We start from the raw sequence: 15,616 nt of genomic DNA, 5'->3' as shown, positions 1-15,616 counted from the left end.
ATTATAAAATGATTCAAATTACACTATTTTGTTAAAAATTCAAACAAGCCATACCAATTCAGGGGATATGCACTGTTCATCTAATGACCTTGCATTATTGTTTCTTTTTTTCTCTTTCCACTTGGTCTATCTGTATGTTTGTGTACAAAAGCTTGTTATTTGGTTCCCAAGTTTTTTGCTCAGTTATTCTCCCAAATTCCACCCTGAAGAAGCACTCCAGGGAAGAGAAAGTAAAATACAGGTAGGCATCTTAAGTGATTTCTTAGATTCAGCCTCTTCATATAGTATTGTGGCTCTGTATTTTAAAATTGTAGCAATTTCTATGCTATATTGCAGTCACTTTAAAAAATGTTCACCTTTCTCCCAATATATGGTATATATGTACACACAACAAATAGAGGTACCTGAAACAAAATTATGCTTCTGTTTCCATTTGTTTCTTTGGAAGGTGAGTGAAAAATATATTCCCTTCTATGTGACCTCCACACAATGAACTGCAGTCAGTGATCAAAAAATTACCACGGATACAAATGGTGATTAATACAGAGGCGATATTTAAGTTCGCATATGAAAAGCTGCAAGTTTTAAAGTGGGTGTATTTAAATCATAAGAACTCAAGGAAATGCATTTAATATGTATTTTAAAGTGATTCTGTTAATTGAATCTCTTTTTTGCCAAACATAACTTGATATATTAGTTATATCCAGCCATGTTTGCATCCATATTGTGATGCTATTAAGGCACTGTATTTTAGATTACAAGTACAGTAGAGTCACACAATTTGATTAATGAAAGGGGAAAAAAAAAAAGGTGCAAGCTTGAATTGGACCATCTCTGAATTTTCCAAAAGCCTCAGAACAAAGCTCTCAGCAACAGCAGAAGTGTTGTCACTAGAAATTATTAACTAACAAAATAGCAAGCAATGAATAGCCAGGGGTTTCCATAGCAAATGAGTAAATCTGCTTGAGCACTGTAGCTGAGGGGATAAAAAACCTCAAGGGCTTCAAAAAAATCACTTGAGTAACAACAGCTCTTCTGGTCAGGAATCTCCTCCTTTTATTTTGACAGCTGTCATGCACAGGAGAGGATCCAAGGCTCTTTTAGCAGTTTGTCAGCTTCTCAACAACAGCAGGGTGGAAAATCAGTTGTACTTATAAAGATTGTTACTGGGATGACAGCTGAACTTCCTTCAGCCCTGTGACAAACCAACCTTCTGTACACTAACATGAGGCTGGAGCAGTGGAGGAAATTCAATAAATTTCATTTCACAGCCCTAGGGGGCAGCAAGACAAAATAATTTTTTAAAAATTTAGGAATTTTCTACTTCCAGTATAATAATTGCATTCTTTGTGAAAAGGTAATCTGACAGCAAAAGACATAACAAGGCAGAGAGGTGACACTGTTTCAAAGTTTCAGATTCCACTGACCCTGAGATATCACTGTGGCCCAGGGGAAGGGACCAGGAGTCTTTGGTGAGATGTGCCTGTCTGTGTGCTCCAGGTACAAAGAGAAATGAGATTTGACAGGTCTGTAGTGGCAGCTGAAGTGTGCCAGGTGATTTTTCTGCTGTTTCCTGAGGGCAGACAGGAAGAGCTGCAGTGGCCCATGGCTCCAGAGCCAAACCTGCAGCATGCTGGCCACAATGGATGGGAGCTCTGGGAGCTCCATGCAGAGCCCACTGCTGCCCTACAGCACAGTCCAGCAGAGCTGAAAATTGTCTCTTCTTTGCATAAAATCTAGAGCAGTTATGAGCAGAGATGAACAGCTGACTGGTGGTGTTGCTGTCCTTAATGCTGCATAAACCTTCCCAGTGCAGTGTAAATCACACACTCTGATTTTATGGGATTTCTCATTTGTAACCACGGCGCAACTCTCAAGTGCATTATGTGAAATGAGATGTTGTAGCTGATTTATTCTGAATTCATGGCTGATTTAGATAAGACAGTTGGGCTATTTTTGAATTTCTCAGTCTCCTAGAAGTCACAGGTACTTTTCAAGGTATTTCCAAGAACTCTTGCTTGTTCTTAATTTCAAATATCCCAGACCCTTTGTCACTCCCAAGCAGTAGGTCTGCCTTGCTTGACTGCTCTGGGATTACTTACTGCCAGTTCAGTGACTTTCACTGCTGTATTTTCAGGAGTCTATTGCTGATTAATCAAATTCAAAGTCCTTAGGTCAGTAAGTTTAAATGTTATAGCAGGAGCACAGGTTTATGTCTCAGGGAACTCAGTGAATTTCTGCAAGGGATGGGTCCAGAACAGGATCTTTAGCTAAGCTATTTTAACTAAGTTCTGATGCCAGATAAACTAGTAAGTGATAGAAAATATATTAAGTAATGCTACAGATACAATGGAAAGATCTCATTTCCCATTTTTTAACTATATCTCTTTTCAACATTTAGGAAAATAATTTCTATTTCTTACAATGTAGCACCAAAACAGTATTTTTAGTTGAGATTGCTTAAAACATAATTACTGAATTATAAATACTGGTTCTGTCTTGTTAGGTAATTCATAAGCATCTTCAGGGATATTCAGACTAATACTGAACCCCTTTGGAGTTCAAGATTGAACTGAATGAGGAAAGACTGCAAGAATTTACTGTAGTGCATATGGTGAAAGATTTCAAGTTATGTTCATAAATCCATTCTAAGTGGAATTTTGTTCCGGATATCTGTGATCAGTAGATAATGTCATTAGCTGGAAGACTTCTAGTTCATGCAGTTTTATTCTTTTATCAAAGAGGCACTGCACAGAAGTTTGTATTAGCTGTGTTCATTTGTGGACAGTAACTTACCTGACTGCAAATAACAACCAGCATGGGCAAACCCATAGAAACTTATTTAAAGAATCTTGCCATTTTTCTTTTTTTTTTTTAATTGGCCAATATGAAAGAAAAGTTGTCAAATAGTCTCATATATAGTGGTTACTTGTATTAGTCACAAATTTATTTATAAAGTTGAGTTCAGGCTTTACTTCATTAGTTGTGAGTATACTAGTCAGTCGAAGTCTCTTTTCTGATTTAATAAATACAACTGATTAAACTGAATATCTACAGCAGTTCAAGTACTTTGAATATTGACAAAGTACCATTCTTGGAAGTGATTAATGACCAGTTATCAATGTATCTATGTATCTACTATGAGGGTACTTTTATGCTATTCTGCCCTTGTTGCATAAAAAAGAGCTGAGAGGGGAGTAAGGGCAGTAAAACCTGTCCATCCTCTCATTTTTCCTTCCCCAACTTACAGCTGCTGTCCTGTCCACCTCACAGCGGCTGCTCAGGATGAAACAGGCTTCAGCATTGTCCATCCTGGAAGAGAGGAGACAAAGCTGTCACAGCGCAAGCAGGTACTCATGTCTCACAGTCAGAGTCTTGCACAGAGAAACAGAACACAAATTTGAGTCTGTTCTCAGCTCTTACACTGGTGACAGTAAAAGCTGTGTCCAAGTAGTAAAAGCAGAGTGGCCTCAAACTTAATTTGCAAAGTATTTATCTGTCATGAATATGGAAGGTGAATAAACAGCACCATTCTGCCTGGTGTGTTAAGAGTGCAATATGCACAAGTTATTAGTGGTAAGAATAAACAAGAAGGGGCAGCTAATAGACTTGTCTTGCCTAGTGTGAGCAGAAAGTTCAGTAGATGTACACGAATAGTGTGTTTGGCATAAATAACAGCCATTTCTGTGTACATATGCATTAAATTAACTATTCTAGTTCACTATGTCTTTGATTAGAAGAAATCATGGGAGCTCTATGAGTAATTTCAGCTGAGCAAAGGAGTAGTCCTGGGAAGACAGGGTCTTTACCAAAGTTACAGGAAAAATTGCAATAAAATTAGATTTTTTTGCAAAAATGTAGTCTTGTTAATTGGCTGTTCAGTACTGATGCAGTCACCCAACTGTTGGTATTCCTCTACTTTTTGGTGTTACCTTTATCATGTTATTTTGACATTGGTTCACATATAAAATACAGATACATTTTGATAATGAGACCCTTCTTGATTATTTTGTTGTTGTTGGTAAACATAACTTTATTTATTAGAAGAATTTTATCATGTGCCTTGTAAGCTCCTCAGTACATTATGTTCTCATTAAAAAGAAATACACCAAACGTCTCGGGTACTGGGTATTTGGTTCTATTAAATTCCCACTATGCTTCTTCCCTCAGGAGAGGTTGAAAATTATTCTGTGACAGGTACATTCAATTACATGTTCTGCAGGAAAAAGCACAGTTCCACAGCTGACTACCTCCAGGTTATTATAAGTGAAATTCAAGATTATATTTAGGGAACAGCCTAATTTTAATTCTTGTAATGTTTAGAACAAATGTCAGCTAAATCCACATATGAATTCCTTCTTGAAATCAGCAAGAAAGCAGAAAGAAAAAAAAGAAAGATCTCTCCAAAAGAAAATTTTTAATCCTGAACAAAGCTTTCTTGTCTTGTCAAATTTTAAAAACTGTTTTTTCAGTGGCAGAAGTCTGAGAAGGTAAATGAAGCCTCTCACAGATGAGATTCTTGGAAATAACTCCCCTCAGGTAAAGAATGACACAAATAGCCAGACAAGTAATGGCTTAATTTTAGTTATCTACAACACAGAGCAATGCAGATGAGTTAAATCAGTTATTTGCTAAGAATCACCTTTCCCTCTCTTTGGAGAGTTTAAAGAGATGACCCTTCTGCATGAATACCACTGTGAATTCCTTTGCAGCTCCACTGATTGAGCCTCACTGGTGTGTGTGAGGAACTGTACTTGACTGATGTGTTTTGATAAATGTCATTCACTATTAATTGGCAGAGAGCATCTCTTAGAAGTGGTGGAAGTATGTGGTAAGAGGAGGACCCTGAAGAGTTCAGGTATGTATAGAGGAACAGCTACTTACAAACTGGCTGAACTTAAAAAAACAAAACTGTACATTGGGTTTAAAATTTCAGATATTAAGGAAAACAAGTTCTATCAAAGAGCTTTGCTTCGCCTTCTAAATAAACATGGCTTTCCTTCTAGCACAGCTTTTTTTGCTTGTTAAAGTTATTTATCAAACAGTATGAATGAAATAGTAAAAAAGAATGGTCAATATTTGCCTACTTAGCTCTCAATAGGTCTTGATCTTTTAGGGCTGAGCCTTGCAGGTAGATAACTCTTTGGGACCACATTGGGATTTGTAACACCCTTCGGACCTGAGCATCCATCTCCGTAGGACACAAAATAACCACATAATAGTCCTGTCAAAATAGAAAAAAAAGGGGAAATAGTAATGGTTAATGTTGCTGGAGAATGAGTCAACAGTGACTTGAGATGTCAAAAATGTCTTGGATAAGACGCTGACAGGCAGAATTTATTTCCTCAAAATTTCTCCTTCACATTAATGGGCCAATCCAAACTGCTTCCTGTGCTACTTGGAAAAGGAAAAGCAAGGATGGTTTGAAGGATCCTTAAGTGTGCAAATGAAAAGGAGGGATAAATGGAATGTGGGAGAGGAGAGTGAGAGCTTAGGCCAGGCTGGTCACAGAAATCTTCCTTTCTGCAACACAGAAATTTCTGCAGATAGGAAAATGGCACTGGATGCAGTACACCATCTGTATCCTTCAGCCTCTCAGTGCACAGAAACATTAAAGCTGGAAAAGATCTCCAAGATCATTGAGTCCAACTCAATTTCAGCTGTGAAGGGAATGTATATAAGCCCTTTAAGTTACCTGTGTAGTATTAGGGCTTTTCTTCTTTGTTTCCAGTGTATCACAGTCATCTTAGTTAACAAAATGTTGCATTTTGTTTCTCCTTGTATCTATAAAGGACTGGATTTCTTTGTGCAATTGCTTATGCCTCTTCCTAGCTAATTGTTTTGGGGAATATTTTGGATTTGGGATTTGGCAAATTGCTGCTCAGTCATCTGAGGGTTGTATTTGTGTGATTCTTGCAGTATTTAATGAAGCATGATACCACAGGTAACTTAGTAAAAGACAAAGAGAAGGTTTACTAAAAGGGAGAGTCTGTAGCAAAGACAACAATAATAAATCCAAATTGATATCTCATGGAAATAAGCCTCTAGGTGTTCCAAATAAGCCATGTGACAAGTGTGCATTACCTAGGGAATATGTGCACACTAAGAAAATCTGTGTATTCTGTCAACATCTTTGTCCTTTAAAGTAGTGAATTTTTTTTCTTCATTTCCACAATTCCAAGAGGATCTTATCTCTGCAATCCTGTACAATGTGCTCTAGGATGACCCTGCCTGAGCAGGAAGGTTGGACCACATGATCCCCAGTGGTGCCGTCCAACCTGACCAATTCTGATTCCTAATGCTGGCAAAAAAACAAAGCAAAACATGAAAACCAAAGGATGCTTTTAATTGTGAGGAATTTTGGATCCAGTCCCAAAACAATGGGAAAAAATAAATTGAATAGCTTTCATTTATTTTCTGTTTTAGGGTAGAATCTAAGGAATTTGCATAGAAATACCTGTTTCTAAAAAGTCTGACACAATTAAACAAGACACTAATTCTACCTATTTAGTCTTTTCTCCTCAATACCTCAATTTAAAATGCCTCCAAACTCTGTATCTCAGCTTCTTACTGCAGGTATAAATTCCCAATTCACCTATCTATTCCCAAAATCAGTTTTACGAATTAAAAACAATTTCGGAAATCTTTCTTAAAACAAACAAAAAACAAAAACCAAAACAACAAACAAAATGTTTTGAGGGGTTTATTTGTTTGGGGTTTTTTTTCCATTCTCAGTACCTGCAGTCTGGGGTGGGCATAGAATTCATTTAGGAAATCCATGAGTAAGTCAATCTTCAGAGAGCTCACACACAGCACAACGTGTTTTTCTGTCTGAGCTCTGTATCTGCTGTAGTTTCCTCCAGACTTCTGCCTCTCCATCCACAAATATGCCAGCTGTTCAAACTGCAAGAGATGCTGATTGTCAGTGAACTAGAGACCAGTAGGTGAGCATTACAACTCTATAATGACTTGGCAATGTTGCATTGCTCATCTCATGACCCTATGAAAAGCTGCCCTTAGCCCCAGTATCTTTTTCTTTGTAAAATGTTCTCTAATAAGGTGATCACAAACCACAGCAATAGTGCCAGAATCTAACACACAAAAACAGCAGTGAAAATTCATTAAAATACCATGGGAATACACTAAATCACAGGAGTTTAGGAAATAATGAAGGCTAGTACCTTATTCCTTTAAGTATTTTATGCCTCTGAGCTGTCTTTTTCTAGTATTGTGACATAATTGCTTTCCTCATATGAAAGGTTAAGTTTTCACACAGATACGTGAATATACTTGGAAAGAGGCACCATTTTTTCTTAGTTTGGGCAGTAACTCTTCCCAGAGATTTTAAAATGTTCTGAAGGTGATGTTCTGTAAACTCTCTTATCTGCTTTATATTTTTAGGTACAACTTAAATACACAGCAGCTGCTAATACAGCAAGTTTGCCTTTGTCTGCTGAACAATATATGCAGGTATGAAAATACTCTAACAGTTTCTATACCAGTTCAAAGATTCTTGTAAGTAACACATGCTTAATACTGAGATCAATTTAACTGTATGGCTGTGTGATAGCATCTTTTTCTCCTCCACATTTAACTGGTGGAGAGGCTGGATCGTGAATAATAACTGATATCATTTCATTGCAGGGCTCAGGAGAAAATGCCTCCCACTCCATTATGTGTATGGAAAACTATAAGAAGCCCCATTATCACTACAAAGGCATAAAATAAAGTAGCTAATAATGGTAAATTTATGTGAAATTCCAGTAGATTCTAGGTTATTTACTGCTCCTGTGGAGCTCTCAGGCCTGAAGTATGTATCAGAACCACCTTAAGGATGAAATGTCTGTCCCAGGAAATTTCAAATTTCTTAAACAGAGCACATTTTAGTTTCCAGTAGAATATATATTTTACTAATTTTTCACTGAGTGAGAATATAATTGTGGGGGTGCATATGGCTATGAATACATACATTCAATATTTAATTAGAGTGTTAAATAACTTCAAGAAAATTAATGCTGAAAGCTTGAGCTTCCACCCTCCTAGGGCTTATGTGTTGTCTGCCCACACTGAGCTTTAGCTCTCTGCCAAAGAAGCAGAGGAAACTATAGCTGTGTGAGAAACTTTGGAGCTTCATGGTCTAGCAGGTCTGCTGTAAGCTTTGATAAAAACCGAGTGTCTCCCCACATCCTCTTTTTCTGGCACAAGGGCTGGGTGATCACCACGTGTGCAACAGTGAACATCCTGGCAGGGTTTCCCATGTAACCTCAGGGTTTCTGTCATCCAGCCTCACCTAATGAGCTGGAAAATGCTTGGTACAAATTTAATAAAGCTGACTGACTCCTTGAAGTACTTGGATTTTCATAAATTGCTCTTTCCCTGTTGAAACTGTTAGAAGTCCTAAACTTAGGCAGGCATGAAAAATTCCTAACTGTGCTGCTGGCTCTGTGTGCATGTGTTCCATACACAGCTGTGAACCCAATTTGCTTGAGTTGCAGATTTAATGAGATTTTTTTCAAGTTAGCACTGAACTGTAAGAGTAAGAGAGGAAGTGGAGACAACCAAGATTAGAAACAGGGAGAGCCTGCAGAGGAAAAGCTGTACTCATAAAGAAAGTGCTGGCTACTGTTGTGGGTTTTTTTTGTAATTGCTCCATTAATAACAAACCCATATCTCAGGATAAAGGAAGGCCTCTGTGGTACATGACTGGTGCAGAAAACTTTCATCAGCACCTGAAAACTATTATCAGTGCCCTGTTTTTTAGTATAAATCTGGAGTATAGGAGAACATACAGGAAAAAAGAAAAAAAACACAATAGGAGAGATAGATGGTTCTTTTTTCTGACATTTTCCATGCAATAATAATAGTAACAGTAAATTATTAAGTTATTATTTCAGTTATTGTTCCTTTGTTTCAAAAACAATTCTAAAGAGAGAAAAAAAAATCCACATTTACCTGTATGGGCAACACCACAAGAGCAACACAGATCATAATGACAACAAGCAGCTTTGAAGGCCATATCTTGGGTGTAACATCCCCAAAGCCCACAGTAGAAAATGTCACTATGCAGAAATAAAGGGAGTCAAAGAGAGTCAACCTGTTTCCTGCTCGTTCCAGATGCTGAATTCCACAAATACTATGTAGAAAAGAATGAATAAAGACATGAAAAATAAAAACTGTTCAAGCTTGATGATTATATTTGCAGAGAACTATTTTCAGAATTCATAAATTGCTTAGAAAAAACTTTTTTTTTAAGAAAAGTAAAAATTAGTATCAAACCAGAAGAGCTATATTGTTACAATTTTCAAGTGTCATTTGTAATAAAAGAAACACATTTTTGATTATTCTAATATGATAGGCACAACTGTTGCTAGGTTTTTCTTATTGGCTGTTGTGAAGGAGAGATGTTATATAGAACATCATGGATTGATGCAATTCCTTTCTAAACCAGAACAAAACAGATGGTATAGAGCTGCCACCATTCAACATTTTTTATATATATGTTTCAACTTTTTCAGGGAGGTTTGCCGCCGTGGCCAAGAAAAATGCACATACAGCTTTCTGTAAATCTGTCTCTCTTTATGTTGGTCTCTGGCCCTTCCTGTGGCAAAGTTACTGATGTGAACCAGTTATGAGAGCACACCTTGCACATTGGGAGGCTTCTGTTGGTACAAGTGGGTACTGCCTGTCTGCAATGAAGTGAACGTGGGAACTGCAGACTACTGAATTATCAGAGGAAAGAGCATCCAGGGTCAGCCTTCAGGTAGGAAGTGGGAGGTGACAATTGGTGAGTTTCTGCTCACTGAAAGTACAGAGTAGAAATACGGGGCTTGGCTGGGTCTGCAATAGCAGAGCAAGTGGAGTTCACCCCTTCCAGTCACACATTCCTGAGAAGAAGTAAACAGCAGCCCAAGCTAACTGGTAATTATTTTTCTCGGAATCAGCAGGATGTGCTTTTGGTAACAGAATCTGTAACAGAATCTCTCCCCAGGTCATTCTGCTATTTCAAACACTGCAAATTTCAAAAATATTTCACTTTGTAAATATGTATCACGGCAAATAGCTTCCCAAGCTTAAAATACGATCTTCTCTGATACAGTGGAATTACTTAGTTCAGTTCAGGCTTTTAAATTATATTCAACTATATTTAAAAAACCCCAATGTGTGAACCACCCTGAGCAGCACTTTTTCCCCTTGGAACTATCAGGATGATTTCTCCTCAGAGAATTTGATAAATAATTAATAAATCATATTCCTCAGTAATTATTCTAGAACATACTAAATATTATTTCTTCATATATGGTATCCAGATGGTAAGGGTCCTTCATTAATATCTGCCATGGGAAGACCTTTGTATCACCAGGGAGACCCTGTGTTTATAACAGTGTTAGCAGTTGTTCTTCTTTTCTCTGTTCTGTTCTCCAAATATAATTTAGCTGTGGGCAGTGGCATTTCCAGAACATATGGATCAAATTCCCTGTTTCCTTTTCACAGTTCTAGCATTTGTAGTTTTCACACATCTCAAAATGTTCTAAAAAGGGTGGGTTTTTTTCCCTGTTGTTTGCCTAAGTTTCATACTTCAGTCAGAATTGATATTTATATTCCTATCCAGTTCGTCCCACATTTTTCACTGGAGTTGTAATCCAGATCTTCCATTATTTCACTATGTTCACAGTTTTGCTGGGTTTTTTTTTGGTCCTTTTTTTAGTAAAAGGATAATTATATTTTTGTCCCTGAAAATACTAACAGAAGGAATGTAAGTAATTATGCTAATGAAGCTTTCTTTTGGTCTCAGACAAGGAAGTTTCTCAAAAGGCTTTTCTAGTTTTAATATGAAATAATGAAGTATATTGTAAAGGCACTGAAGCATGGAAAAAGGACCTATTTTAATATCAATATTCACATAAGTTACGTGTAGTTTTAAAAACAGAATGCAGATGGATTTTTAATTCTTCATTTTTATTATTCCTACTCACCTGCGTGCATTTTCTTCTCTCTAGTTGCCTTTTGTGGATATATCCCAGAAATACATAACCTTAATTTCAGGAATTAAGCTCATAAGGGCCAGAAAAGCAAGTTACACTGAGCCAGGGATATTGTTCCCCTCCAATAGGACTACTACACCATGGCCCTCAGCAGATTAAATATCTGCAGATGGGGTTGTAGTGAACCTTAATGCATGAGCCTATCATTGGTAGAAATGTGTTTTTTCTGGTGCTCATACCTGGGAAATTGCTTGGTGTTTGTAAATGCAAAAGGGTCAGCTTTACTCCTTGTATCTGACAGGATGGATTAAAATATAAAAATCTGTACCATCAGGCTGGTTTTTTTTCTATTTTTCAAGGAATTAAAATTTTTTGTTTATTTCTTGCTTTTTTGTAAAACCTTAACCTTTTTCAATAGCTCTATAATAGGAAAATTCAGGTCTTGAATTATTGTTGTTATTAAGATTTCCATAGCCAGCCCACCCAATCATACTTTAGTTGAATTGAAATAAGGTAATATACCATGAACCATTTCAACCTTTTCCAAGTGAACAACAGAATTCCCACTGAATTTAGTGAGATCAAGATTTCATTTGATCAGCTTTACCCCCTTAAAGATCTGTGTATTCCTTTTCCTTCCATCAAATTAATGTGCCTGATCCAAAATGTTGTGAATTTGAGATGTTTCTCACTGAACTCAGTGGGCATGAGCCAGAGCTTCCCACATTTAGTTAACAATATTAAAGTCAGCAAGAAAAGGGAGTTGCTTCTTTACTGAAGAAGAAATTCAGCTCTTTTAACAACTTTCTGATCAAATTAATTTATTTCCTCTAAATTATTTGCACCTCCTTTGCAGTTCCGCCAAACTGCATTTGAAGCCCTCACCCTGCATACATGGGAATGATAAATCCAAAATGAGGTTACTAAGTCTGGGAGTTTTGGTGCTCTGCTGTTTGTCTTTACTGGAGCCAGAGAGCACAAAATGCAGGAAAAAACTGATTTTCAAAGAGACAGCTTTAAGGGAGTCTAATTAAAAATTAAAATATTACCTCTGTGACTACTCTCCCAAGAATATTACACTTTCAGCTCACCAACTATGCCTTTGGAGAAATGTTACTCAGCACTGATAGCACATTCCCATCTGTCTGGGAATTACCTGATTACACCGCAGAGAGTATGCAGTGGAACACCAGTGGATGCCCAAGAAGCCAAGTCCACATGGATTAGTTATTCCATTCCCCAGAACTCATTGACATCTTTTAATACATCCCAATTCTTTAGATGAATAGTATCAGCTTTCTTTTTCAGAAGCGAGGTGTTAATCATTACTTTTAGCATAAATTCTGCACGTAAAAATATACATGCTCTTGGCTGCTGTCTTATGTTTCCTGACATTATGAAATGTGCAGTAATTCAGACTTCATATTTTGCCTGTTTTGATATTTTTGGTGATATTTTTACCTCTTTGTGTTTCCTCTTCCTCTTTCATCTCCTGAAGATAAGTAATTTATTTAGTCATCCTTGGATAAACAAAATCATTTCAAGCAGGAAAGGAATTTACAGTAAAGGCAATGCTAACACCTACTTGTTTTTGTGGAGAAAATAAACCACTGTAATAATCAGTACACAGACAGTCCCTAGTTAAACATAAGGCAAATTCAGCACCTTCTATGCCAATTTTAGGACTCCTGTGAATTCAGGAAGAATTCCATCTTTTCACAATGGATCTAAGGGAGGCACTCACAATTCAGCACAAATTTGGGGTTTTTTTGTTTTGTTTTTTTTTCAAAACAAAATTGCTTCAATGCAGAGGAGATTTAGTATTTCTAAAAAACCCCACAGAAAGCCAAACTAAGTGTCTGCCGAAGCAAAAGTGGTATCAGAAAATGTATTACAAACATCCAGAGGACAGAAGTACCTTTCCAAACACTCTGATACCACTGCACTTGAAAAACAAAAAGTAAAGAGAATAACATGTAATCTCTGAAGATTGGTAATGTTTAGTTTGGGTATTATTTGAACTTTTGTGAGTTCAGTCTCTGTTTTACTGGAAGCTTTCTTTCTAGTTCCAGGAATCTTTGTTTGTTTGAGTCTCTTATGTGCCAAAACTAACTCCTGCTTGTAAATAAGCTGTCTCTACATGTACTACAGAAATAAATACTGCAGAGTAAAATAATCCCTGAGACAGCTTTTTATCATGTTGCAGAAGCATGTCACAGAAATGGATGTAACAAGAACCATTTGGATGGTATTTTGCAAATACTGTACATTAACTATCCTTATTTATAACCAATTGTTTAGAGTCTATTTGGTATCAATTTATTTTTTCCTTTGTCAGCATTGACAAATTAATCTGATTTCTACATTTTCACTTCTATAGAAAATTCTTGTTTACACATACAGGTCTAAAATAATGCACCAGGGGCTGAGCCAAAAGTCAGAACTGCTTCTGTGTGCTGAGGTTTAGGCAGCAATTGCCAGAACTTTTTGGACCTGTACCTTTGAGCTCCACCTTGTGTAATTACTTTGCCATGTTTGCAGCAGCTGGCTGAAGGGAATAGCTAATGAATGTGTTGAAATCAACATGGATTCATTTTATCAGTTCAGTGTGATTCTGTGGCAAAGGCTCAGTGCTTCTGTACTACAGAACCCACACCTGAAGTAACTCACAGGAGTGGCAATCCTGCCTGAGCAAATGTCCTCAGTAGCTTCTCACATCTAAAACTCTAAACTATTTCCTCATATCCTACCAGAGAACTGTGATGCTAGAAAAAAATAGAAATTAAACTGTCATTATTTGATTGTCCTATACTACCAATTGTTGTTAATGTTATTTCAACAATTTATGAGCCTACTATCACAGATTTTTTTTTCTTTATGAGAAAAATTGGAATTAACTATCAGTCAACAAAATTGTTGACAGACCACTAACTCTAGCAAATATTCATGGGTAAAGTACAAATACAGTGAAATACTGAAGAAAAGGACCATGTTGACTTTCCAGGAAATCCTGACAAGCATTTGAGACATATTTTACCACTATACTGACTGTAACTGCTTAAGGAAACTTCCTCAATCTCTACACCAAAATAAAATGTGCCTATAGGACAGTTTATTCTTCAGTCTCACTCTGGAAGATATAATATCTCATGAAAGTCTGATAAATATACAGAGGTCTTGCTTAAAATTGGTAAAAGGTGCTCACTGCTTGCCAAAGATGTTAATATTAAGCTGGTGCCAGTCTTAAATCCTTGAAATGAAAATGGTGCTGGGACTAATGCTATATTTGGAGAATGCCCTGCTTTCTACAGAGGAAAACAGTTTTTCATACTAGAAATTGACTCTGTGGGGTGTTCAGTCTTCTCCAGAACATCATGTAGAGCCAGATGCAGTTTTGTCCCACATTTTAGAATTAGACATTATGGAACAGCAATTCTCAGTGTGGAGATTTAGTATTCATAGAATCATTAGACGTGCAATTTTCACAAACTCTGGGCTGAATACTAATATAACTCGAGTGACATTAAAGTGCATTTCTTTTTCATTCCTGTATCAGATGCATATGGAAATATTGTCTGTTGACTTCTGAGTGACAATACATGCAGAATGTGAAAGTGTTGGTAATCACCCTACCTGTGACCCAAAAACCTGATGCTTTCTGACAGAAGCCCTGATTCTTTTGTGTAAATAATGAAGAGGCAAACATAAAGAACAAGGGATGAGCAGAAACTGCAGCAAGTAAAAGAGTGAAGCAACAATCACAAAATACTCTGACCAATAATAAAATGTTAATCACATCCAAAAGCCCTGAAGATGAGGTTTTAACTTGCTAAAAAACAAATGCTTCAATTCTTTCCAAGCCTTGTGCCTCTTCTTAGGTCTTTTTTAAAATCAGTGGGCTTTTTTCTAATTTATTTTCTAAAAGCAGTTTTCCATAAACAATATTAAAATAGAAAAAACACCACTAGTTTAAGTAGATGTACAATTTTCATAAAGTTAGTATGGCAGAATTTGGAACAATGTATCACATAAAGTATATAAAATTTAAGCATTACAATGAGAAGATGCTATTTTCACCTTACATTCCACATGAAAGGCTTTAAAGCTTTAGGAATTATTTAATTACAGCACATAGAAAATAATAATTGCATACAAGACAGTGAAAGAAATGAGGGAGAACTGCTGACTGGAAAGAAGAAGGTTGTCATGCTGCCTTTAAAGTAAATTGGCAGAGAAATTCCCTTGCTGTTCTTAGTTGGCAACACCTGATCTACCTAATGCAGTGGATCAGCTGCAAGATATTCCCTGACAGGACTAAACAGATACTGGATACTGTGGTTTCTTAATACTAAAGGACAAAATTGTAACAATCTCAGACATTTTTGCAAATCTAATGCCTCTTCATCAGACAGTTCAACATAAATCTTTCTATATGTCCAGATAGGTTTTTTCAGAGGCCAGCATTCATTTTCATCATTTTCATACAACACTGTCCCTTTTTTTTTTTTTTTTTTTTTTTTTTTTTTTTTTTTTTTTTCAGAATCACAATAGGGAAGGGGAAGACTTGGATTAATTCAACAAGCTTTGAATCAAACTTTTCAGTTCTGTGTGAATTGGAACACAAGCTGAGGTAA

General features: G+C 36.6%; 1 protein-coding gene across 4 annotated transcripts in view; it reads right to left on the bottom strand.

Annotated features, from left to right (window-relative positions):
- The window catches only part of KCNT2 (potassium sodium-activated channel subfamily T member 2), a 114,966-nt gene that overhangs the window by 43,014 nt on the left and 56,336 nt on the right, over nucleotides 1-15,616 (bottom strand). For all 4 annotated transcript variants that reach the window (XM_021525065.3, XM_021525067.3, XM_021525066.3 and 1 more), the window contains exons 10-13: nucleotides 8,953-9,133; nucleotides 6,739-6,903; nucleotides 5,088-5,224; nucleotides 3,249-3,312 (exon numbers count right to left, since the gene is read on the bottom strand). In XM_021525065.3, coding sequence (XP_021380740.2) covers nucleotides 3,249-3,312; nucleotides 5,088-5,224; nucleotides 6,739-6,903; nucleotides 8,953-9,133 — 547 coding nt within the window. The remainder of the gene's footprint in view (nucleotides 1-3,248; nucleotides 3,313-5,087; nucleotides 5,225-6,738; nucleotides 6,904-8,952; nucleotides 9,134-15,616) is intronic.

Source organism: Lonchura striata, chromosome 9, assembly GCF_046129695.1.
Source record: "Lonchura striata isolate bLonStr1 chromosome 9, bLonStr1.mat, whole genome shotgun sequence".
Taxonomy (NCBI): Eukaryota; Metazoa; Chordata; class Aves; order Passeriformes; family Estrildidae; genus Lonchura; species Lonchura striata.
This window is presented reverse-complemented; position numbering and strand designations above follow the sequence as displayed.